This window comes from Hemicordylus capensis, chromosome 1, assembly GCF_027244095.1.
Source record: "Hemicordylus capensis ecotype Gifberg chromosome 1, rHemCap1.1.pri, whole genome shotgun sequence".
Lineage (NCBI taxonomy): Eukaryota > Metazoa > Chordata > Lepidosauria > Squamata > Cordylidae > Hemicordylus > Hemicordylus capensis.
Genome location: NC_069657.1, coordinates 393,447,858 through 393,473,186, shown reverse-complemented (window position 1 = coordinate 393,473,186; position 25,329 = coordinate 393,447,858). Strand labels below are relative to the sequence as shown.

General features: G+C 43.4%; 1 protein-coding gene across 6 annotated transcripts in view; it reads right to left on the bottom strand.

Annotated features, from left to right (window-relative positions):
- Positions 1–25,329, bottom strand: part of BIRC6 (baculoviral IAP repeat containing 6) — a 311,771-nt gene that overhangs the window by 160,928 nt on the left and 125,514 nt on the right. For all 6 annotated transcript variants that reach the window (XM_053303734.1, XM_053303742.1, XM_053303763.1 and 3 more), the window contains exons 29-38: positions 24,818–25,164; positions 22,593–22,812; positions 22,140–22,273; positions 20,834–20,971; positions 18,955–19,082; positions 18,154–18,285; positions 10,090–10,305; positions 8,860–9,043; positions 8,020–8,175; positions 5,009–5,142 (exon numbers count right to left, since the gene is read on the bottom strand). In XM_053303734.1, coding sequence (XP_053159709.1) covers positions 5,009–5,142; positions 8,020–8,175; positions 8,860–9,043; positions 10,090–10,305; positions 18,154–18,285; positions 18,955–19,082; positions 20,834–20,971; positions 22,140–22,273; positions 22,593–22,812; positions 24,818–25,164 — 1,789 coding nt within the window. The remainder of the gene's footprint in view (positions 1–5,008; positions 5,143–8,019; positions 8,176–8,859; positions 9,044–10,089; positions 10,306–18,153; positions 18,286–18,954; positions 19,083–20,833; positions 20,972–22,139; positions 22,274–22,592; positions 22,813–24,817; positions 25,165–25,329) is intronic.

The following is a 25,329-nucleotide window of genomic DNA, read 5'->3' as shown; positions in this document are numbered from 1 at the left end:
GACTGCCTGGAGGCAGTGATGGGCTGGATATGAGATAACAAGCTGAGACTGAATCCAGATAAGACAGAGATACTTATTGTGTGGGGTCGGAACTCAGGAGATGATTTTGATCTGCCTGTTCTGGATGGGGTCACACTTCCCCTGAAGGAACAGGTACGCAGTCTGGGGGTGCTTCTGGACACAAAACTCTCCCTGGTATCCCAGGTTGAGGCAGTGGCCAGAGGTGCCTTTTATCAGCTTTGGCTGATACGCCAGCTGCGTCCGTTTCTTGAGATAAATGACCTCAAACAGTAGTACATCTGCTGGTCACCTCCAGACATGACTACTGCAATGCGCTCTATGTGGGGCTGCCTTTGTACGTAGTCTGGAAACTGCAGTTAGTCCAGAATGCGGCAGTCAGATTGGTCTCTGAGTCACCACGGAGAGACCATATCACTCCTATCTTAAAACATCTACACTGGCTGCTGGTAAGTTTCTGGGCAGAGTACAAGGTATTGGTTATAACCTATAAAGCCCTAAACAGTTTGGGCCCTGGGTATTTAAGAGAACTTCTTCGCTATGAACTACACCAACCATTGAGATCATCTGGAGAGGTTCGTCTGCAGTTGTCACTTGTCTGGTGGCTACTCGGGGACGGGCCTTCTCTATTGCTGCCCCGAGGCATTGGAACACACTTCCTGCTGAAATAAGAGCCTCCCCATCTCTTACAACTTTTAAAAAGGCAGGCAAGATGCATTTGTTCACCCAGGCTTTTAATTAGATACTGTTTTAATTGTGTTTTAATAGTTTTAACTTTTAATTTTAATTGATGAAATGTTTTAATCTTTTATTGGCTGTTTTTATTGTTTTGTAAACTGCCCAGAGAACTTGCGTTCTGAGCGGTATAGAAATGTATTAAATAAAATAATAAAATAAAATAAAATAAAATTGCAGTTGCTGAGAGAGGACTAGAGAGTGTTTGTCCAAGGACTAATCTCAGGAAGTAGATGAGGAAAATGAATAGGGAGAAACCTCCTTGGCCCTAGAATGCTTTGTAGACATGTAGGTAGCTTATGCTGCTGCAATGATTTATTCAGCATGCCTTGGAACCAAGACTGCCATGTCTCATGGACATTCCCTGGAAAGGTAGGTAAAGCTGAATTTTGGTGTGTGTGTGTGTGTGTGTAATCTGGACCAGATGGCTTTGGTCTCACCGGTTTTGGTGCAGCAGGCTGAGCAGGAATATATGTGCTATCGTCCCAAGTAGATGCAGGGATCGCAGGCTAAGCAGGAGCAGGTACTAGCTGGTCCCCTGCTCCCTCGTTGGGCGGCTGACCTCCTGGGTTGGGAAGAGAAGGTAGCACTGGTGTCTCCATGGGGGCAAGGAGCTGATGAAGTGGATTGCTCCCTCCAGCTGAGCCCCCGCTGCCCACCCGCATATCCAGTGGTCTTCCTACAGGAGGGCTTGATGGCATCTGGTTTTTTGGGCCATTTCAGGGCCTGTTCAGGAGTTGTTCAGTGCGTCTACTTGTGCCCTGGTGCCGGAGGCTTTTTCGGGCCTTGTGAGGCCTCCACAAAACCTTCTACTGAGGTGGACATGATTTCCAGGTCTGGACTTTCCTCCCGAGGTAGCAGAGACTGGGGGAGATTGTGCTTCTTAGCATGTATACATTCAGGACCACAATGGTGGTAGAGCCTAGCAGAAGGCTGAAAAACAGAGGTGGTCTTCCCTTTAGGCAGGAAAATGTGCCAAATGTTGCTTCTTGAGCGCTCCATTGAAGGTAGGAGGAGAGGAGGGAGGAAGAAGGTGAGAGAAAGCTGTGTTTTTTTAGTTTAGGGTTATTAATTTATTTGAGAAAAAGTGATAAAGACTAAAGAAGCAGAATGAAGGGAACTCTAAAGGGACAGCAGAAATGGTATACAAAATAAGGAGGCGAGAAGGAACAAACTGAGGTAATGGGCTGTCCTGATTCTCAAACCCACTGCTTGTTCTCCTCTACAGGCTTTCTGTTGATTGTTACGTTTGTTGTATGGTTGGTAAGACTTGCGGTAGTCCCATCTGTCCTGCTGTCTATAAGTTGGACGCGGGCGATAGAAAGATCTTTGTTTTCCCCCATAGGAAGTTGAAGCTGTAAATGTCTTGGCTGTAAACTTTGATTTTTTTCATTTTCTCCATCGTTGCATCTGTCTCCTCCGAGAACAGGCCCTTTCCATCAAAAGGTAGTCCTTCTATTTTGTCTTTCATGTCCTGCTGGAGTGCAGCCGAGCGTAGCCATGCATGTCGTCTCAGAGTTATTGCCGTGGTGATGGATCTGGATTCTGATTCTGCCAGATGTTTGGCCGTACTTAGTTGTTGGCAGGTGAGGTCTGCTGCCTTTTGGAGTGTTTTGCGGAATCTATTCTTAAGCTCCTCTGACGACAGCGAATCCAAGTCTTTTTCTAGACTTTCCCATATACAGTAACTATATTTCGCCATGCAGGCAGAGTAATTTGCTACTTTAACCAACAGGCAGGAGGTAGAGTATAACTTCTTCCCCATAACATCCAGCTTTCTCCCCTCATCAGCAGGGGATGGTATGTCTCCTCCTTGACCTCGAACTGGCAGCACAGTCTATAACTAGGGAGTTCGGAACAGGATGTTTGAACATCTTGTGCTTGCAGGCCGATAAAGTCCCTCCAAACGCTTTGACGTGGGAGTAGAAGTGTGTGGCACTTGCCATGCACACTGAGCTGCGTTAGAAATGATTGGAAGTAATGGTAAAGCCACTGGTTGGGCTGATTGAGACCGTTGCATAAAATTATAGACCAGGTCGTCTATGGTCTTTAGCTGAGAAGACAGGTCTAGACCTAATGCAGCAGCCATCTGCTTCACATGTGAATGGTATGCCTTCAGCTCCTCTGTTGGTGAAACATGGACTGGAGTAGCTACATCTGGGGATGGATCTGCCTCCCCGGTCTCCGCGTCTGATTCAAAATCGGAGGAGCCATGGTGGCTGTCCCCAGAGCCCTCATCCAAATGAGATCAACTCGACGGTGGTGGGCCCGGCGATTCAGGGGGTAGCGGAGCCAGAACTGCCAAGGGGTCAGTTTGCACTGCTGAGTCGGTAAAACGTCCTACTGCCATCTGGGAGTATCTGCTGGCAGTAACAAGTCTAGGAGACTGAGTGGAAGCCGTATACAGTGTTTTCATTGGTCTCGTAGGAGCATCCCCCAATGACAGCAGACGAGCACAGAGTGGTGCAGGATCTAGTTCCACCTGACGAACCAGGGAGTCCTCTGGTTATCGAATCAGGGAGTTTGCTGGTCTCCAAGCCCTGTCCTCCAGGTAGTCATAAGCCATCCCTGGCGAGGAGGCGCCTGGCAGCAATGTTTCTTTTGAAGGTGTTACAGCATGGCTGAAACCACAAGTGTGCCAAGGTGTTGGAGTTGTAAGTTGCATGGAGGTCAGTAACCCCGGAACTGGGGTAGAGTCAGGTGCTTGGTCATCGTCAGAATGTGGAAACCCCCCAAAAGTCAAGGGGGTAGCAGTAGTGGAGTACAGCAGCTTTAAAAGAGGGTCCAATGGAGCCACCTCTGCGTCAGAAAGATCCTCCTCCTTCAAAGAGAAGGTCATGGGTGCTCTAAAACGAGGAGTCACGGTAGTGATATTCGTCGGCGTATGCAAAACCGAATGTTGATCCCCATCTCTCAACGGAGACGGAGACCTGATAGGCATCATAGCAGGCCCCAAATCACGGGCGGAAGGTATAGTGGGTAACGATGCCGGTGCAGCCGTCGAAACCGTCTCTGTTGATGCTGATGTCGATGGTGCTGTTGAGGTTGTTGTCGAGGTAGATAGTACTGGGGGTGTCGATGTCGAGGCTGATGCCAATGTAGACAGCATAGGGGCTCTCAATGTCGAAGATGGTTTTGTTTGCTGACGAGACAGAGACGTTTCTTTTGGTATCGATGTCGTCAATGTTGAGCGAGAAGCCCTCGGTTTCGGCAGGACTGGTTTTTCTGATATGGATGGTGCCGTCGATACTGAAACCACCTCCACTTCTTGAGCCGACTTCAGTGACTGCGTCGAGCTCGAGGTCGATAGTTTTCGAGCCTGTTTTGCGGGCTTTTCGGGGGCAGCCATCTTGTCACCCGGCCTCTTTAAGGACTTAGGGGTAGTCTCGGCGGGCACAGAGGTTTTAGACTCGGCCGAACCCAGGGCCCTCACGCCTTGTGGAGATTTTGACGAGGTTGAAGGTGCGGTTAAGACATCATCATACAGAGCCGCCCTTAGACGAAGTTCCCTATTCTTCCTCGTCTGCTTTGCAAAGGACTGACAAATTTTGCAGACTGAAGTTATGTGGGCTTCCCCCAAGCTTATCAGGCATAAGCTGTGGCCGTCCTGAGAGGGCAGCTTCGCTTTACATTTAGTACAGCGTTTGAACGTTTTCTTTCCCTTAGGGGTGTCCATTGTACTCATGCCACAAGCAATCCGTGATCTAAGTCCGAGAATCCATCCACTCTATTCAATGTACACAATCGGCAGGCAAGGCAGCAACAAAAAAACGGTCCAAGGTCAAAGCCAGTAATCAGTCAGTCCAAATCGCAATCCAAAGAGTAGCCAAAAAACAGTCCAAAATCAGAACGATACAGGTAGAACTTTTGTAAGAATAGCAAGGAACCAAAACAAAGGAGCCACAGAAATTGCGAATGATACCCACGGTGGTCGAAAAGGAACTGAAGTGCCTGCGCTTCCTCTCGCCTTAAATAGCCACATGGTCACGTGGGGTGGGGCGCAGGTGTTGAAGAGGAGCTGTAGAACTCGATACCTAGAGGCTTCCACGCAGGCGCAGAACCCATTCTAATGGTTTCAACGGATCAAGATCCAGATCTGAACTCTTTTTGTGACAAACCAGAACATTTGAGTCAAGATTTCTACATGCAGAACATGACATTCTGTACCATGCAGTTAATACAAGAATAATAATGGAACGTTAGTAAATGCTATAACTGGTGTAGTAACAGTTCTGAAATCTCAGATATGCCATACCTTGAATACTTTTGCTGCAAGAGGATCTTTTTCCAAATCAATATCTAAAGGATCAATATCAACTTCCATCAGGTCTTGTAGTAACTCAAGATCAATGTCCTTATCTTTTTCCAAAGACGACAAAGGTGGAGTACCTTTAGAGGATTCAAAAAGTTTATGAAAGTCCATAATAGACAAAACTGACAAAGCAATTTCAAACCTGTGCACACTTCGGGATCAAACCATTCCAGGTGAGTACAACACCAACCCTCAGAGGGATCCCTGTAAGGCCTCAAAACGATCTTCACTATTTTTCAAGCAGGGGATACTTTTGCAAAAACTTTCAGTATACGAGTCATTTCCTACAGTGTTGACCTTTGTACAGCACTGTACTTTTCTCAGTACAGAGAGGGGCCATAAGAACAGCCCTGCTGAATCAGGCCCAAGGCCTATCTAGTCCAGCATCCTGATTAACACTATGGCCAGCCGATGCCTCTGGGAAACCCACAGGCAACTCTCTCTCCTCCTGTTGGTCCTTTGCAACTGGTATTTAGAGGCATCTTGCCTCTTAGGCTAAGGTGGCCAAAGCCCTCAGACCAGTAGCCATTGATAGACTTGTCCTCCATTAATTTAAGCCCTTCTTAAAGCCATCCAGGCTGGTGGCTGTCACCACATCATGCGGCAGAGAATTCCATAGGCTAATTATGTGTTGTCTGAAAAAGTACTTCCTTTTGTCAGTCCTAAATTTTTGGGCAGTTTCATGGGAAGACTCCTGGTTTGAGTGTTGTGAGAGTGAGAAAAATTTCTCTCCACACCATGCATAATTTTATAGACCTCTATCATGTCGCCCCTTTTGTTCCTTTTTCTAAACTAAAAAGCCCCAAGTATTGTAGCTTTCCTAGTAGTAAGGAAGGTACTCCAGGCTCCTGATCATCTTGGTTGCCCTCTTCTGCACCGTCTCCAGTTCTATAGTACTGCTTACCGCAAACTTCTAGATCACTTATGAATAAATTAAAATGCACAGTTCCCAGCACAGATCTCTGGAGGATCCCGCTTCTTACTTCCCTCCATTTATAGAACTACCCATTTATACCTACCCTTTGTTCCCTGTTCAATAAGTTACCAATCCACACATGAACCTATCCCCTTATCCCATGACTGCTAAGTTTTCTCAAGAAAACTTGAGAACTCAGCCCTCTCTGCTTTGTTTTCCATCAAGGAAAATGAGCTCCAAGACAGTACGCCCAGAGATTAGTGTTCGAAAACCAGGCTCTGTAATGCCCTAAAAGGATTTTCCAAGCAAGGCTGGTGCAGCTATCTAGCACGGGATTAAACCCTTAAATGTTTAATACTGTATATGAGAGAGAGAGAGAGAGAGCGCACACGTAGACAGAACAGCATATTTGGGACCAGCTCTTTTGAACACTGCAAAGCTTTCAGATGCACATGGCCTTGTTTTCCAGAAAAAGTACTTGTCTAGGCTAGGCTAGTACTTTTCTAGGCTTATTTTTTATTATGTATTGATTGTTCAATTTTGATACCACCTTAAATAAAATAAAAACTCCACAGAAATCACATTTAAAACCTTGAAAATCAGTTAAGCAAATACCATAACACACCAAAACACCAACCACCATAAAAAAGACAAACTGGAAGCAGGCTACTCCTAAGGGGTAAAAGCCTAAACAAAACAGCCTAAACAGGTATTTAGTTGTTTTTTTAAAAGCAGCCACAGATGTGAAGGAGTAGACATTCAATGCGAGAGCATTCTAGAGCCTGGGGGCAACAACAGAGAAGGTCCTGACTAGCTTGCATGACAATTCAGCTGCTCTCAGCTTATGGAGCAAAGTTCCCTCTCACAACCTTGTTGGGCTGGCAGAAACCTTTGGGAGCAGGCGGTCCTTCAGGGATCTAGGGTCCAAACCATTAAGGGTTTTAAAGGTAATAACCAGCACCCTGAATTGGATCCAGAAACGAACTGGCAGCCAATGCAGCTCTTTCAAAATAGATGGAATATATGCTCTGAGTGAGCAGTTCTAGAGAGAACCCTGGCAGCTGCATTACAATGAGTTACAATGAATAAGATGAAAAGAGTCCTTTTCAATAAAATCATAGGCATCAATAATCCACTCAGGGAAATTGTTAAACTTGACATTAGAATGCAGGTGCAAACAATGTTTTCTTTCAATTTTTCAAAAATCTCTACATGTAACACACAATACACATAATTAGCAAGAGCCTTGTTGCCAAGTTTATCTCCCTCTAAATTATGTGAAATTTTTAATTTTTTTCTATGAATTGTTTCTAATTGTTTTAATTCTGTGAAAGAGTTTTAATTCTTTTTATATTGTAATTTTTCTTCTTCTTTGAAATCTTTATTATAGTCACTGACCAGTACGGAAAAGGAAATACATACAGAAGCCCAACAGATTTTTTAAAAAAAGATATATAGCAGCAAAAAGACTAATTTAAATCAAATTACACAGTTCATAATGAGCTCCTGGCAAGTTTTACTATATCAAACAAAACTTAGCTACATTGTAAGATATTATATCATTCTGATCAGCTTGAAGGTAATTAAGATAAAAGAGATCAGCACGGCCTGGATGGGAACCTACAAAAGGAGTTACTGGTATATACCTATGTTGCAGATCTCGATAAAATTGACAATAGAGGAACACATGAGCCGTAGTTTCAATGGCTTCCAAATTACAATGGCAAAGGGATTTTTAAAAATATATTTTTAAGCGATTTTAATGGTATTTAGTTTTAATTTTAATCTGGTTTAAATGCTTTTTGATTTTAATTGTTTCATTATATGTTTTTTATTTAAATGTAAACCACCCCGAGCCACTTTTAGAAGGGCGGTATATAAATTAAGTGAATGTCTGAATAAAAATATAAATATGATAAATAAATCAATAATACATAAAGAATATCTGAACTGAAAGACATCTTCTAGAGATAACGACAAAACTGAAGCAACAGTTTGGAGAAAGTGCAGTTCCAGCTGACAAGGTATCTAAGTTTACCTGTGATGTCATGTGCCAAAGGCTCGTCTATAGTTTCTACTAACTGAACTGTAGACTGCTGAAGAGAATCATCAGAGTCTCCAGCTAAAGCTGCTGCCTCTTCTCCCATTGCAGCTTCCTCCATGTTTTCAGCAGTTATTGGAGCCAACAGTTCTCCTGAATAATACAAAAGGGCAATTTATTTACCAAAATTGCCAGAGAAAACATTGATTCAAATCCCTGAACAGAAGTGTTCAATCAGATATTCTAAATTAAGACGGCTTGGTAGTTTAACAGCACAGACATATCAGAATGTCTTCAACCCTCTTTGAAGTTATGGATCATAATGTTTTATATATTAGCCAACGGTAATTATGTCCAAGACCAAAATCTATGCTAAATAATTCCCAACAAGGCCATACCACACTCTCAGGCATCAGGCCTAGCTGTACACAGTTCTCAAGTGTAAGGAAGGGAGACCATCAATATTTCACACTTTGGCCAACATCATAGAGTATGGTTGGTCTGGAGGCAGAGACCACGACCCTCCAATCCACACCTTCACTGCAGGAAAGAGGTAGTCCCTGGAGTGTTGTCGTAAGCCATTTGTCATCCCATTGTTTTATAGAGCAAGTTGGCTGGCTGGCTACAATTTACTCAAGTGGGCTGGATGCTGAGTTAAACACCATACAGGTTTGGATACTTACTCTCTTAGTGACAAACTGTTTGAAGTTGGACATTTAGCAAAGTTCCTGTTTCTTTATCAGCTCAGCCCAGTGCAGTAGTTCTGTAACCTCTGCCCTGTTCCCAAATGAGGTACAACTAGCATTTCCCTTAGAGAAACAAGAGTTTTTAACTAACCTGCTAGAATATCTTGCAGCATACATGTCAGAGAATACTGAGCCCATGCTCCTCCCCAAGAGATATCTCCTCTGTTAAAGTCTGTCCCAACAAGAAGCAAGAGAAGTCTTTCCAGTTGAGCTTCATTCACAATTTCACACAAATGAATTGTAGGTCTTGTGGCATTGGCAATTCTAGCAAGCACCTGCAATACAATTCCAGAAATCAAAAGTTTTGTGTATAGTCATGCCTGCAAAAGGCTGTTTATAAGCTTTGTAGGATGTAACATACTTTAAAAAAAACACGACGACAATAAAGAGTTGAGCCTCAAGTGTATAGCCTAGTATAGTCTCAATGCAAGGATTCTCCTACTGAACCCATGTTAAAATGTATGCACCTACGTCATGCTAGGAAATGGTTACATATCAGAAATGATTCACTAGCCATGTTAATCATAAAAACAGATATTGTTTTAAGCCATACATCCTTTTAAAAAAAATCTACGTTTTCAGATATGCACACTCACATAAGGTGGTCTAGACTCACGAAAGATGCATTCAGCAGAATTTCAAACACTGATTAGGAGTCGTACAAACAGATGCGCATAACTCTTCTGGCATAACGTACATAACGTATAACTCCTAAGCTGCGTGATTTCCTAGAAAGAGCTGGTTAGAAGAAATCTCTCTCAAAGAGAGGCCGTATTTTCTAAACCAAGTTAAAGTTCCCTTTTCTTCTTAGGAAGGTGCAACGGCAATTAGGAACAGTGGAAAAAACAATCTACCTCTTACTAAAATCAAGCACTGTTTCTGCTCCAGTATGAGTGTAATAAAGGAAAAGGAGCTTGTTTTTATATAGATAGATCATGGGTGTTTTTTGTTTTTGTTTTTAAAGTCACGAAGTTTCAATGCAATCAGATGTTTAGGAGTTCAAGGCAACATAGTTTGGGTTATCCCATTTTAAAGCCAGCATTGTAAAGCAGGTGAGGATGAGAGATTATGTCTGGCCTATGGTTGCCCAGCAAACTTTATGGCTGAGAGGAAGGCAGAACTCCAGTCCAAATCCAACATTCATCTGCTATATTATAGTGGCTCTCATTTAAGTACTTGACCAAAAAACATCATGCAACATCAAAAAAGGAATTTAGCTGACTGCTCATCTAATCTGTCATTCTGAAACAATATGTAAGCTTCAGGGCTTGCTATTTATTTTCTCTAACTCCACTGGATAACAATGTAATATACTGTGTACCTTACATACAAACAGCAGCAGATCCGCATGACAAGTAAAATCCATTGACAATAGAAAGAGTGCCAGCTTCTGCACCACTGAGATACAACGCTCATGTGCCAATGTAAATGGAAGGGGCTCAATTTCTGCAGTTTCCTTTGTAGTCGATACTTCTGTGTCTAATGTAGAACGAGGCCATTCTGCAGTCCGACGTAAACGTATCAGATCCTTAAAGTGCTGCACAGGTCAAATGCACAGAACAAGTCTGTCAATTGTCAGCTCCTCTTCAACATGCATATAATCAGCAAAATAAAGTGCACCCTGATTCTGAAGAAAACACTGTGCTCGCTGCAATGTGTAAATACATACATCTAGCAACCCCTCACAATGCATCATTCCACTCTGCATAATTGTGTTTGTGTGTGTGTGTGTGTGGGGGGTCTTGTCTAAACTGTCTCTAGCACTCAATTTAAATGTTATAATTGAGTCACCCAACCCAATTATTTGAAGCAAAGACAGGTTGCTTACCTGTAACTATTGATCTGGTAGTGCTCCATTGTAATCCATAAGAATGGGTACTGTGCCTACGAAGAGACCTTGAGGCCAAGTGCTCTAGCTCCTCTTGGCGCTGAGATTCCACCCCCATGTGCTCATCGTGGGAGTATAAAAGGTGGGGCTGGACATACTTTTGTTGGTTTCTGTACAACCGCTATGAGATGATCATTCTTATGATGAGCAGAAGAGAACAGGTGAGCTTCAAAGTTAAACACACAGGTTTGGAGGCTACTGCAGTGCAGATGATCAGGAGGATCTTATGGATTACAACAGATCACTACCAGATCAATAGTTACAGGTAAGCAACCTGGTTATCTGGATCATGATCAGTTGTAACCCATAAGAATGGGTGTTTAGCCAGCTGCTTGAGGTGGAGGGTACAGTAGCTATTGCAACACCCTTTTCAACACACTTATCCCAAAGTTAGCTTCCACTGCAGAGTGAAGGTCAATAGCATAATGCTTCATAAAAGGCAGCTCTGTAGACCAGGTAGCCGCCTTGCAAATGTCATTAAAGGCAATTCCTGACAGGTGGGCCACTGAAGACCTTAGTGGAATGAGCCCGGATGTATTTCGGGGGCTTGACTTTCTGAATTTTATAGGCTAACAATATCAGTTCTACTAGCCAATGAGAGAGGCGTTGCCTAGAAACACAGTGACCCTTCGATTTCCCTTTGTAGGAAACAAACAAGCATTTTGAAAGCCTGAATGGATTAGGACTATCCAAATAGTATAAGAGAGAGCCTCTAACATCTAATGTGTGCATAGCCTTTTCTAGAAGCGTAGAAGTAGTCCTGGAAAAGGTGGGTAGAACAATGTCCTGGTTTCAATGAAAATCTGAGATAACTTTCAGGAGAAATTCTGGGTAAAATTTCATGAAAGGAACTTCTATCCTGAGTATAGTTAGTTCGCTCACACTGCATGCCGTGGTGGTGGCCACTAGAAGGCCGTCTTAGAGTCACCACTTTTAGTGATGCCGAGCCCAAGGGGCTCTCTCTAGAGTCAAGGCTGACAAGACAACAAATATGCTCCATTAGGAGATAGGTAATCTTATAGGAGGATATAGCTTATTCAAGCCTTTTAAGAAGTTCTTGTAGCTTGGCTGAGTGAAGAGACCACTGTTCACTCTAAGGCGTGTGCACATGCATGCACTCAAGTTTTTGGATGTCCGCTCAGTTCAATTTAGATCCCGCTCAGGTTGAATCAGGAAGGCCCCATTCTGAATGCAGGTGCGCACACACAGCCTTGATATTGCTGCCCAGAACAAAACTCATGCCGCACAGAGATAAAAAAAATTAGATGGACCACTGGAAGAAACTCTTTCCATCCCGGCCGGAGTGTCTTGAGGATAAGGCAGCCAGGTGGACCTTGAGAGAGAAATTCGCCAGGCTGGAAGACTTCAGTGAAGTTAAGTACAGTAGGACCTGTTAGACGGTAGCATTTTCTGGTTTAAATCCTTTGTTAGTGACACAAATCCTGAACAGTCTCCACTTGCTTGCATAGTTGGACCTTGTGGAAGGTTTGCATTTATTTACTAAGATCTTATTCAGCAGCTGATTTTCCAGGCTGTCAGGCGTGGAGTGGCCACATCTGGGTGGATCACTAGACCATGGTCCTGAGAGAAGAGATTTGGTAGTTGAGGTAGCCAGCGGTATCTGTGGCGAGACAGTCTGAGTACCGACGAAAACCAAATTTGATGGGGCCACCAAGGTGTTATCAGGATGCCCAACACAGGTTTCATCAATAGTCTGGCTACTACTCTGCAATTAACCGTTGTGGAAGATACATGTACAGAAACTCCCTGGTCCAGCCTAGCTGAAAAACATTGCCCAGAGAGAGGGTAGTGACCCGCTCTAGAGCAAAACCTTTTGCACTTTGCATTCTGTGCTGTCACAAAGAGGTCAATTGTAGGGTGGCCCCAAGATGCGAATAGTGGACGCAGGACTCTTATCATGGACCTCCCATTCGTGCTGATGTTGTTGAGGGAAAGATCGGCTGAGGTCATCCGCAAGCACATTGTCTGTCTCTTTTATGTGAATAGCAATGGGATGTATCAGTTGACGGATACGCCAGTGCCAATGCTGGAGGTTGAGGGCAAATAGTGACCTTGAGACTGTACCGCCCTGTTGATTTATGTAGATAATGGCAGTAGTGTTGTTGAGTTGTAGTTGGACCACTTGGCACTTCAACAGGGGTAGGAAGGCCTTCATTCCAAAGAATACAGCTAGGAGTTCTAGAAAATCTAGTTAATTTCCTTTGTTGTGGGGTCCAATGACCTTGTACTGTGTGGATGTTGCAGTGTGCTCCCCACCTGGTCAGGGAGGCATCTTTTGTCACCCAGATCTCTGGCACAGGTATTTGGAAGGGTACCCGCTATAACATGTGGTGTTGATTCATCCACCAGGTCAGTGAATGTAGTATTTGTACAGGCACCATGAGTTGGGCTCGAAGACTGATGGAAACCACAACTGTAGTTTTCGCATCTTCAATCTCGTGAACGGAACTGTCGATTTGCAAGACCCCATGAGCCCCAACAGTCTTTGAATGCGATTGTTCCGGTTGAGCGTGGGATCCCAGAACCATTTCCTTGATGGTTTTGAAATGGTCCCTTGGCAGGTAAGCTCGTTTTCTTTCTTTGTCCAAAATCACGCTGATGTACACTATGGATCTCTGAGGTTCTAGGTACGACTTCTAATTTATTCTGATGCTCAGATCCTGTAGGAGAGATAGTACAGATGTAATCTGAGAATGTAGCTTTTCTTAGGTTTTGGAAGCCAGGAGCCAGTTTAGGTATGGGAAAACTGTCATCCACATAGGTCTTAGGTGAACCACCACAACAGCCATGCATTTTGTGAATACGCAAGGTGCTGCTGACAGTCTTAATGGCAATACCATATATTAGTACACTGACTCTCAGACTGTGAAGCAGAGGTACTTCCGGTGGTCATCCCTGGTGCCTATATGGAAGTAAGCGTCTTTGAGATCCAGCATTGCCAGCCACTGATCTTTGTAAAGGGGTGGCAGTATATCCTGTAATGCTATCATTTTCAACTTTCTTGTTCAGATGATGCAAGTCCATGATCAGGAAGGTCCCCACATCCCTCTTGGGGATTTGGAATTACCTGGAGTAGAATCCATCCCTTCTCCATGTCCATTACACCGGGACAATAGCCCCTTTCTCTAGGAGTTCCTTGACTTCGTCCTCCAGCGGTGGAGTCGCTCTTGTGAAGTGGATACCCAACAAAGAGGGCACAGTTTTGAACTCTATCGCATACTACACTGAGATGATCTTGAGGACCCAATGGTCCGATGTTATATAGTGCCATGTGAGAGCATGGCATGCCAGATGGATGGAATTGGCATGTGGTCGTGGTAGTTGCGACTTGCCAGGAGATGTTGCTGTTGGTGCAGTGGACTGACTGGTACCTCAAAGATGCTGCTTTTGCAGGTCAATGTGCTTCTTTTGGCCCAGGTTGTTCTTGTTCTTTGGTTGGAATGGGTGCTTATTGTAGGGTCGGCATTTTCTGAAATCCCTATGGTCAAGCTGATGGAATTGTGGCCTTTGCTTCTGGTAGAGCCTGAACATTGATTGTGTGTACGTTGAGGTGGATGGGGCAATGAAGGTCTTTGCTGTATATTTAGATGTTTTCATCTTTTCTATTGTCTGGTCTGTATCTTCACTAGATAGTCTCTTCCCATCAAAGGGCAGTCCTTCAATCCTTTCCTTCATGTCGGTTCGAAGGGAGGCCAAACATAGCCAAGCACGCCTGCGTAACGAAACAGCCGCTTTCATGGCTCTGGACTCATTCTCTACTAGGTGTCTGGCCATGCTGTGCTGGTTTCTTGTAATGGAAGCTGACTCTGCCAACATGTCTGAACATTCTGGGCAAATTCCTCAGGGGAGAGACTGTCCATTTCCTGGTGGAGGAATATGGCTGTATTTTGCCATACAGGCAGAGTAATTGGCAATTTTAATTGAGAGGCATGCCATGGTGTAGACCTTTCTCCCCATTACATCTAATTTTCTCCCTTCTTTATCCACAGGGGTAGTGTGTAGCTGTGTAGATTTGGAGGACGTAGCACTATCGATGACAAGGGAGTTCAGAAGGGGATGCTTTAATAGGTATGTATTATTCTTTCTGAACTCTATATAATCCTTCTAGATGCTTGGACATGGGGGTGGAAATATTAACGACTTCCCATGCTGTTTTTGCAGTCTTTGAAATGACAAGACGTAAAGGCAGAGCTACCAGTTGAGCAGCCTGTGAGGACGCCATGAAACTGTAGACTAGGTTGGAAGAACCATGGTGCTCCTCCTGTGGAAACTGAGGAGGGGAGGCGGGATCTGTGTTTACAGTCACTTCTGCTGTCTTATGCTTTGAAGTTGTTTTTTGAGTTTGAGTGGTAGTCAAAGTTTTTAGTACCACCAGTAATGGCAGTGTCTGGGTTTAGATAGTGGTCAGTATCTTTGGGGTTTTAGGTGTTCAGTCAGAGTCTGAGTGGTTGAGGTCTCCAATGTAAGCTTTTCCTGAGGTTGGACAAGAGGTGAGATATTTGTAAGAGATACAGTGGTAATAGTAAACGCCTTTTGTTTTGATATCAGGGCATCTCCAGCCCCTAAAGTGTAGACTTGCAATGGGCCAGGAGAACTGGTGGCCAAAGGAAAGGCAGTGGGTACTCCTCCTTTCTGAGTCTTCCAAAGCTTATAGTCCTGGTAATCATAAGGAAGGTCAGGCAAGGAGATGCCCATAGACCTGCCAGACAATGTCCTAATTGGCGCAGGAGGAGTGCTGAGAGAACCATGGCACTGGTGCCATGACGAAGCTGATGGGGAAGTCCCTAATAAGTAGCTAGCAGAGAAAGCCTTTGGGCGTACAAGGGGATCCATCTCTTGTGGGGTGGCTGGAGTTACATATACCACTTCCGGATCATCCATCTGTTTGTCTGGTGTACCCGACAAGAACCCTTTAAACATGCTCGTAGAAGGCGAACTGTTGCTGGAGTCAAGGATTGAGAGCAAGGTATGTGCCATAGATGGGTTCAGTCTCCCATCCGCATCGTCAGGTTCAGCTTCAAGATCAAAGATTGGCATTGGAGAAGTTGTTTGGTACCAAGGGGTGACATTCTTCAATGCTGAAAGAATCGGAGTGTGCAGCTTTGGAGAGGTAGCCCTAACTACAGCTGTCAGTTTAGATGATCCTGGTGAATCTGCCGAGGATCTGATGGGTGTAACTGCCAGAGAGATCGATGCCGGGTAGGGTAGTACCTGTTTCACCCCCACAGGTGTTGGGGGTCTGGGACCTGGAGGTCTCGATACAGACACACTTGGCATCGAAGACCTAGAAGTTGGTGTGGACTTTGATATCAGGGGAGTCGAATGGGAGTCCAGATGGAAATGGTGTCGACTATGAGAATCCATCTCGATGTTTGTGCTTCTTCTGTGCCGTAAACGTTCCATCCTCCGGGTGCGATGCATGTCTCTTGTGATCTTGTCTCAGAGGGAAGCCATATGGATATTTGAACACTGGGGTTGGGGTTTTAGACTGTTTTAGTTGTACAGAACCCGATGTCGAAGTAGTTTCAGCTGTTGGTGTCAATGGACTCAGGGTGTCACCATACAGTGTATTGCGCAAACTGATGGCCCGGTTACGTCTAGTTTGCCTTGAAAAAGATGTGCATATCTTGCATGTCGAAGTATTATGTTGCTCCCAAAAGCAGATCAGAGAAGAATAATGCCTATCCTGGGAAGACAACTTGGCCCCACATTCTCTACAACGTTTAAAAGATTTTTCTCCATTTTCTTCATTCCACATCTTAGCCCACAAATCCAAGATCGCGCCAAAATAGTCTGTTTTCCAAAGAACAGTCAAAACCAGTCTGTCAGTCAAAATTCACACAGAAAATCCAAAGAGTAGTCGAAAAACAGTCCAGGTCAGAGGCATAATATATTACTATCTTCTCGACAGAAACTCACAAGGAACCAATTCAACGAAGAGCCGGAGCAACCAGAGGTGTGATCGCTATGGTAGTTGAAAAGGAACTGACAAAGTGTGTCCAGCCCCGCCTTTTATACTCCCACAAAGAGCACGTGGGGGTGGAGTCTGGACGCCTAGAAGAGCTAGAGCACTCGGCTGTGAGGTCCCTGCACAGGCGCAGTACCCATTCTGCGCCTGTGCAGTACCCCCTGCACAGGCGCAGTACCCTTTACAACAGATCACGATCAGATCAGATAGTATCACCTCAATCAGCCTATAATGCTTAGTGCAGATATAATGGAAATCATTAGTCTCAAATTTTTACACAAGCTGCATCACTTTTTAGGTAATAAAGCAATGAATGAACTATTTTAGTTTAGTCTACAAAAATCCAACAGAGTGCTCATAAAAAACTTGTCAAATATTCTGAGTAAAGTAGGGTGAGAAAAGAGGAAGAGTGCTGGGAGGTGGGGTGGGGACTGCAAAAATTTCAGTCATATACCTACTAGGCCAGATTTCAGCTGGCCAAATTCTCCACACAGCCCTCCTTACATTTCACTGAGTCAAACATTCCCACCAATCACCTCTGAACAGTGCTGTGCATTTCCCAGTGCTGCTAAAGCTCCTTTAAGAGAAACAAAGCCCTGTTTGAGCCCCAGCGATGTCCAGGAAAGTGTGCACTGAGTGCTGCAAAATGTAGTCCTTCCCAGGGGTTTCACCACAAAGTTCTATGGATTCTGGGAAAAGCACAACGTGCGGAGGTGACTGGTGAGAATGGATACACTGTGCAGAGTATTCCATTTAGACCAAAGCTTGGCAAAGACCTAATACCTAGATAAAACTATTAGTTACCTTAAATCTAAAGTTTACTCAGTTAATGGAGATATTTAGTAAATTTACAGAGTTCTTCCATACCTCCTGAGCAGATTAATAAACACTGAAAGCTAAAATCCAAGAACTACTTTAGGCACACACCCAAAGGCTTAAGTGTGCCCATTAGATCTCAAACTTTGTTCTTGGAACAGTAGACTTCCATGCCATATCAAACACTGCTTTTGAGTTTCCTCAGTTTCAAAAGCTGTGTATGCAGCACAGTGGGGGGTGCTGCTGTTTGAGAAATACAAGCCCACACCTCCACACCCATGTAAGCAATAGTGAACTACTTTAAATAAAAAAGGGGGAGAATTGATTGAAATCCTTAAATTTAAATGCATCCTTTGTTATATACCACATCATCATTATATTCTACAATTCACAGATAAATAATCCACCACACTGTTTTTATCTATCATAATACAACATCACACCATAGAAGTCTCCTGGTTTGTTTGTTTGTTTGTTTTTGCTATGAGGAACTAACAGGTGCCCATAGTAGAATTAACTGAGGAGCAAAACCAGATATACATTAGTGGGTTGAGTTAGCAAGCAGATCATGCCTTAAGAGGCATAATTAAATCATTATTTTTTTTTGTAGAAAATGAACCCAGAACATACTTGAATTTGCAGAAACAGCTGTTTCTGCACAAGACAATAAGTATAATTGCAGAACATCATACCTTTGACGTGGCCTGTTTTAGTTTTGCCTGTTCTACTAAAAGTTTATAGGATGATCCTTTGTTGCTTTGTATTTTCTCTTTTTCCATCTGTTCCACCAAAGCCTTCTGTTTTGCTTTTAATAAGTTAAGTTGCTAAAAGAAAATGTTAACAGAAGTGTATGAAAATGTAAGCAATAAGATGCAAAATAGATATGCACTTTCATATGATGGTAAAGTTTATTTTTAAATTTAGTTTCTATTTTTACAAAACTTAAACAGGCTGCCAACGGAATTTTTTATTTCCCATTTTGGTAGCAGCTTTAAGTTTGCTGAAACTGGTGAGCCTTCACAGATTGACAACAGCTCATTATTTGTTTGCAGTATGTTTGCCCTCACGGACAAGTCCCTAGCCATTTGGGTGGACTGATCTTTAATTATATTGCCACCAGTAGAGCAGCGATACCTAAACACTATTGCCATGCGACTCCCTGCAAGTTTCAGACTCATACAAGCTTCTTCTACTCAGAAGGCAGAAATCTGCTACTCTACCTAGAAGGGCATACACAGGATCTCCTCAGGTCCCTTTGTCTGCAATTATTGTATTGTCAGTATCTGCCACACTTGCATACTTTTCAGCTAGGTTCATGGTTGCTGTGGGAAAGCCAGGCACCTGGAATTTCCTCCAACTTTGCCTTAATCAGCTCAAGCTACCTGTTCCCTCACTTGTCCCAGATGTACAAAATCAGGAATTTGCACCTCAAAATCATAACAGGCTTTAAGAATAATGAAATCTGGACAATTAAAGTCACCAATGAAAGTTACCTGTTTGTGATGAACGAGCTGCTTTCTGATCTTTCTGGAATATAATCTATCTAAGCTACTGTTGCCTTTTGAAGACCTATTGAGGCTCTGGGTATGTAGATTATTATTAATGAAACTCCACTGATTGCCTAAGAGAAAAAAGATATTTTAAATGTTTGATAGAAACTGACCATCATTTTTCCACATTCAAACTAAACAGTCTGTAAATAACATTTCTGGCACAGACAAAAGTAGAATACTTAAGATCATCCTAAAATAGTATGAGAGCTATTATGTATTTGCATAAAAACTTAACAAAATGAGAGGTAACATTCATCCATAAAGTAATGGCCAGGACTGTCAACAGTGCATTCAGCATTATGGCTCCATTATGGCTTATGGGGATCTTCTTTGCAAGCATAGGACAAGATGGATAATCTTCACTTGTTTGTTTTTTCAAAACTGTTTTAATTATTTTTTATTATTTTTGTACACCGCCCAGACTTCCATCTCTGGGCAGTTTACAGCAAAACAAATTAAAACAGAAATTAAAACCTTTAAACAATTTAAAACCGCAAGTCTAGTTTAGAAACTTGGGTGAATGAATGTGTCCTTGGAGACTTTCTAAGAGTTGTCAGATATGGGGAGGCTCTTTTTTCAGCAGGGAATGCATTCCGGTGTCTCGAGGCATCAACAGAGAAGGCCCATCCCTGTGCAGCCACCAGACAAGCTGGTGGCAACTGCAAATGAACCTCTCCAGATGATCTGAAGGGGAGAAGGGGCTCATGATGAAGACCACCTTCTCTTAAAGACCCAGGGCTTAAGTTGTTTAAGGCTTATAGGTTATAACTAGCAACTTGTATTTTGGCTGGAAACTGACTGGTAACCAGTGTAGTTATTTTAGTATAGGAGTATATTACGTATGCTTCTCCGAGATGACACAGAGACCAAGCTCGCTGCCCTGTTCTGTACCAACTGCAGTTTCTGGATTACATACAAAGGCATCCCCACAAAGAGCATATTGCAGTAGTCAAGTCTGGAGGTTACCAGCATATGTACCATTGTTCTGAGATCGTTTATCTCAACAAACGAATGCATCTGGTGTATCAGCTGAAGCTGTTAGAAAGCATCTCTGGCCACTGCCTCAAACTGAGAGACCAGGGAAAGATTTGGATTCAGAAGCACTCCCAGAGTGCATACTTATTCCTTCTGGGGAAGTATGACTCCATCCAGAACTGGCAGATCGAAATTGCCTTCTGGGTTCTGACCCTGCACAATAAGTACCTCTGTCTTATTTGGATTCAGTCTTTGCTTGTTATCCCTCATCCAACCCATTACTGCCTCCAGGCTGGCATTAAGGGAGGTTATGCCTTCTCCTGATGATGCTGACATGGAGAAATTGATTTGGATGTCATCAGCATACTGATAATACCCTGCATCAAATCTCTTGATCATCTCTCCCAGCAGTTTCATATAGATGTTAAAGAGCATTGGTTACAGTATGGAGCCCTGGGGGATTCCATATAAAAGTTCATATTTTGAATTACAACCGTCTCTAATCAACACCATCTGGAATCTGCCCAAGAGGTAGGAGTAGAACCACTGCAAAGCAGTGCCTCCCACTCCCAACCCTCTCAGATGGTACAGAAAGATACTACAGTCAATAGTATCAAAAGCCGCCAAGAGAGCCAAAAGTATCTGCAAACCCTTTCCTCAGCCAGTGATTTAGTAGTTAAGGCTTATGATAATTGCCTGCTTCTCTCTCTCATAATTGTTTCCACAGTTTTCAACATGCTTCTTCCAACATGTCACATGCTAAAACTCTTTGGGAAGGATGGGATACATAATTATATAAGACATTCCAAGAGCAAAATGCCGTTTTGATTATCGTATACTGAACCTGTTAAGAATCTCTCTCTCTCTTTTCCATTCAGAGGCTTCTTAGCTGTTACTGCTTCATCTTCCACAGTTGCAACATAATCCAAGAGCCTGGACACCAACATTACAACCCAGCTAATCATAGGAATGTCTAAAACACCTTTAAAAAATGGTTTTTGATTAAAAGATTTGGTTTCAGATTAAAGCAGGGAGAGTTTGAACAGTTTTGGCTATGAACCCCTAATCAACACATAGCACATCTTCTTACGAGACTAAGAAAAATGTTCTCTGGCAATCAGCTCCCCTCTCCCTCCTCCATAACATATAGAAAGCTCAGTAAGGACAAATAGTAGGCCAGGGTAAACAAGGCACAGGGTAATGAACTTCTCTGTTGTATTTTTAGAAGGCCTCCTAAAAAAGCCTACCCAACAAGGCAGAATGAAGGCTGCAGTCACAAGAGCTAACTAGATGATGTTTTCCCATCCACTGTAATCTTATCTATCTATCAAATTTATATACTGCCCAAACTTTCATCTCTAGGCGGTTACATCTTTCAAGTATGTGGGAAAGGTGCACACTCAGCTATTTAACAATACATTCCAAATTACTATTTAGATATCAGAGCCAAGAGTTGCACTATTGCATACCCTCAAAACATGAGTGGCCATCAGGACTGAACCATGAAGTGACTCCCCTCAGCTGTTTTGTTACTTACTTAGCTACCTCAATAAACCTAATGCTGCTTTCATCTGTGGAATGGTGTCTGAACATTTGCTCCCCTTTATGAACTTCTTAAATTGTAGAGCTCTGCCTCTGATTTTTTCTTTGAAGAGCTCCCCTGTACCCTCCACAAAACTCAGGGGACCCGCTACAGCTTTTAATGAGGCTCCCAGCAGAAAAGATGGGTAGGAGGGAAGGCAAACTCCCATTTCTGTGAATACACTGAAGTGCTTTACACATGTGGGCTGAATCTACATGTGAACAAGTCTCCCTGGCCTCCTGCCAGTGTTGTGTACTCTTGAACAGTTTTTTCAACCTAAATGCAATGAAAAGCTATAACCACACCATTTTTCATTTTGCATCTCTACACCTATCGTTACCAAGGCATCTGAAGATATTTTAAACACACTAAAAGAGTAACTTAGCCAGTGGAAAAGATCAGAAAATCTCACACACTCACAAACTTTCCCTTTCCTTGCACAGCCCTTTGCAGTCAGTAAACTTTCATCTGCCATGGAAAAATTATAGCCAGGTGTGGTATTTGTAAGACTTTCTTTAGTATGAAAAAATACCTCTGTGCTAAATAATGAAATCTACAACAGTATTACCTTCTGTGCATCTGTGTGCAGGTAACTGAGGTTGAAGAGGGGACAACAGGTTATCCAAGAGATTCAGCAAGCTTTCTAGGACACCCGTGTTGCTAAGTGATCTTTGGCCAATACAGGAAAGCAACATGAAGACCCTAAAGATAAAGCAGTTTGTTTTTGTTTTTTAACTGATCCACAAGCATTTCAAAGCTAACAATGCCCCAACTGACAAATCTACACTGCTGAGCTGAAAAGAAAATGGTAACAGGAAGAAAAAGCTCTTTTGGGTGCGCCAGAGATTTGGAAGAGGGATACAGTTCTGATAGTGATGATGACTACAGCAACTAAACCAGAAAAGGCTTCTAAACTCCTACATACTTTTGGTTTATTTCTCCCAGATTTCAGTGATAAATGGAACATTTTTTCAAATGCAGCTTAACTTATACACATAAAAGAGCTGCATCCTATACATACCTGTCCTGTGGAAAAATGAGAAGCTGCTCTGAATTATACAACTCCTGCAGAACATTTGAAAGAAACTGCCCCCACCATCTTTCACCTCCACACAGCTGAACGAGTAGAAGACCTGTATGCAAGCGTATCTTAGGGGTTCCACTGATACACAAGTGCTTGAACAATTCTTCACACGCTTGAGCATGAAATGTACTTTGTAGAACCACAGGAACAGAATGCCCTTTGAAGAAATCAAAAATGAACTAAATGAAATGGAACACATTGCTACATTCAAGCAGAACAACAACTTGGTTTTTGCTTCTAAAATTGAATACAAATGATATGACTACTCTGCTCAAAATGCATCAGGTTTAAGTTTGTTCTTTTGCTGTAGGAAAGTGCAACAGTACCTGCTACAAATGTTCTCTAGTGGAGGCTATTATTCAGGTAACTAGATCACAAATGCAGCATACATGAACTCATCTACCAATTCACCTTCCTCTTGTTTGCCAGAGAGTGGTCCAGACACTGGATGATCTTTGCCTACCAGGTAGCAGATATTTTGTAGAAAGACTCTGCTGAACGATGGTCTAGAACAGGGATTCTCAATGTTGGGTCCCCAGATATAAAAAAAAAAGATCCCCAGCCAAAGGCCACTGGGCCTGGGGATTATGGGAGTTGAAGTCCAATAACATCTGGGGACCCAACGTTGAGAATCCCTGGTCTAGAATGCTCCTTTCCCCTCCTCACTCGTGTCAGTTACTTATGACATAGCAGTACTTAGAAGGAACAAGTAGGGAGAATGAATAATTTGTTTACTTTTGAATTCTCATTCCACCAGTTGGCAGGTAGCATGCCAGCTATACGGCATGTTTCACTAGTTAACAGCAGATCACCCACTGCACACACAATGACTGTTCAGGGCAGGAAGGATGGGTGGGTCAAAATGACACAACAGGTCACAAAAAGCGACCACCAACACTGCAAGAGAAGATGTCCTAAGGAGGAAACTAGGAAGGGGAAAACTCATAAGCAAAGCAAGGCCATTGGTACTCAAATCCAGGTTTCAGCATGTGGTGCTTGGGTTCTGGTGCTTGGATTCTGGCTACAAAGCTAACCCCTCTAGTGTTGTCACCATGTCTGGGAAAAGCATATTAGAGATTGCTAAGTGGCTGGCTCCAACAATCTTAGCACTATGGAACCATGGGCAAGAAACAGCTTAGTTCAGCATCACTTAGTGCTGAGAGTATTTCTCCGATCTTCCCTCTTTGCCTGGCCTGCAAACAAACCCTGGCTTAAAGTAAAACAGCACATCAAATACTAAAAACCTGCAACTATTTCCAATAGTTAGAAGAAATCAACAATTCCCAGGTAGGACTCACTTCAAATTATCTGCATTCTGTTTGATGGAGTGAAGATCTAGCGATGTGCATGGATCCGGCTGGCCGGGTTCAGTTTCAGTCCAAACTGGACTCGAACCTGACCGGTCCAGTACAATTCCGCAACCCCTCGAAACCACACACACACACCCGGTCCGGGTAATTCGCAGATTTTTTTTTAGATTAAAAAAAAAAACTTTTTAGCCCCGGGGGGGGGGCTTTGTCTAGGCCGCGGAGTGGTCCACGAAGGTTCCCCCTCCCTCATCACTGCCACGGCCCGTTTGGCCACTTTATTAGGCCTGTTCGGGCCTCCGTAGACTCGCACAGTGGTCATTTTATCTGCCGCTGCACATGCGCAAATGGCCTCTGTGAGGCCTGGGCTTCGCAGTGGCCATTTTTGTTTTGGCAGCCATTTTTTAAATTTTTGGTCCACGTGCATGGTTGACATGCATGCCATTTCCTGTAGGACGTTCACTGGGGCTGCAAGCAGGTATGCTGCAACCCCGCACTACCACTTTTGGGGAGAGCGCCAGCAGGGGGAAAGTGGCAGGGCAGGTTAAGGGCACCCTCCCTGTCTCTTAAAAAGGTCCCTCTCCCATCTGTCAGGGGTGCACAAACCAGTTCATGCACATCTCTACTCTTTAAAGCAAACCTCAGTTGGGGAATATTTTTTAGCACTGAATAAAGACTATTCTAGGAAGTCCCACGCTCTCTTCTCTTTACCTTTGTATGTAAGCCCACTGTGCAGGAAAAATTACCACTGGGTTCTGCATAACCCTAGCCTTCTGATGGTACGAAAATGAACATGCCTCAAGTAGCAGCCAAACTTATTTCAGACTTGTTAATAAAAATAAGCAAACCACCTACCATTGGAAGAATGGAGCAAGCTAAGTAATGTATCCAACAGATATCGGATAATTGTGCGCAGTTGCTCTGTGGATGACATCTGGATTAACTCTTTGGGATCGATTTGTTCCTTTAGAATCTTCCTGCTTGCACCTACAGCTACTTTGAGCCTCTGTACAGCATGATGAGCCAAATTGAGCTGAAGCTGTAGCTGAATGCAGTCTTGATAAGCAGAAAATACTCGACTGTCTTCCTCTACTGCCTTATCTGGCTTTCGCAAAAAATACTGAGCATTGTTAGCACTGTTTAGTGGAGGCAAATCAATGCTTTGCAGAAGTGTTTCAAGTCTATGGCAGGCTAAATTATACCTGTGAAAGCAAGATGACAAAAAACCCCACACTTTTATGTTGTAATTACACACCATCTAAGCATTCACAGAAACAATGTTGGAATGTACACGTTCTCGCACTTGAATGTTTTAAGTAAGGCAAGGAAAGGAGGTTTGGTAATACTCAAAGAGCTTTGGGTTACAC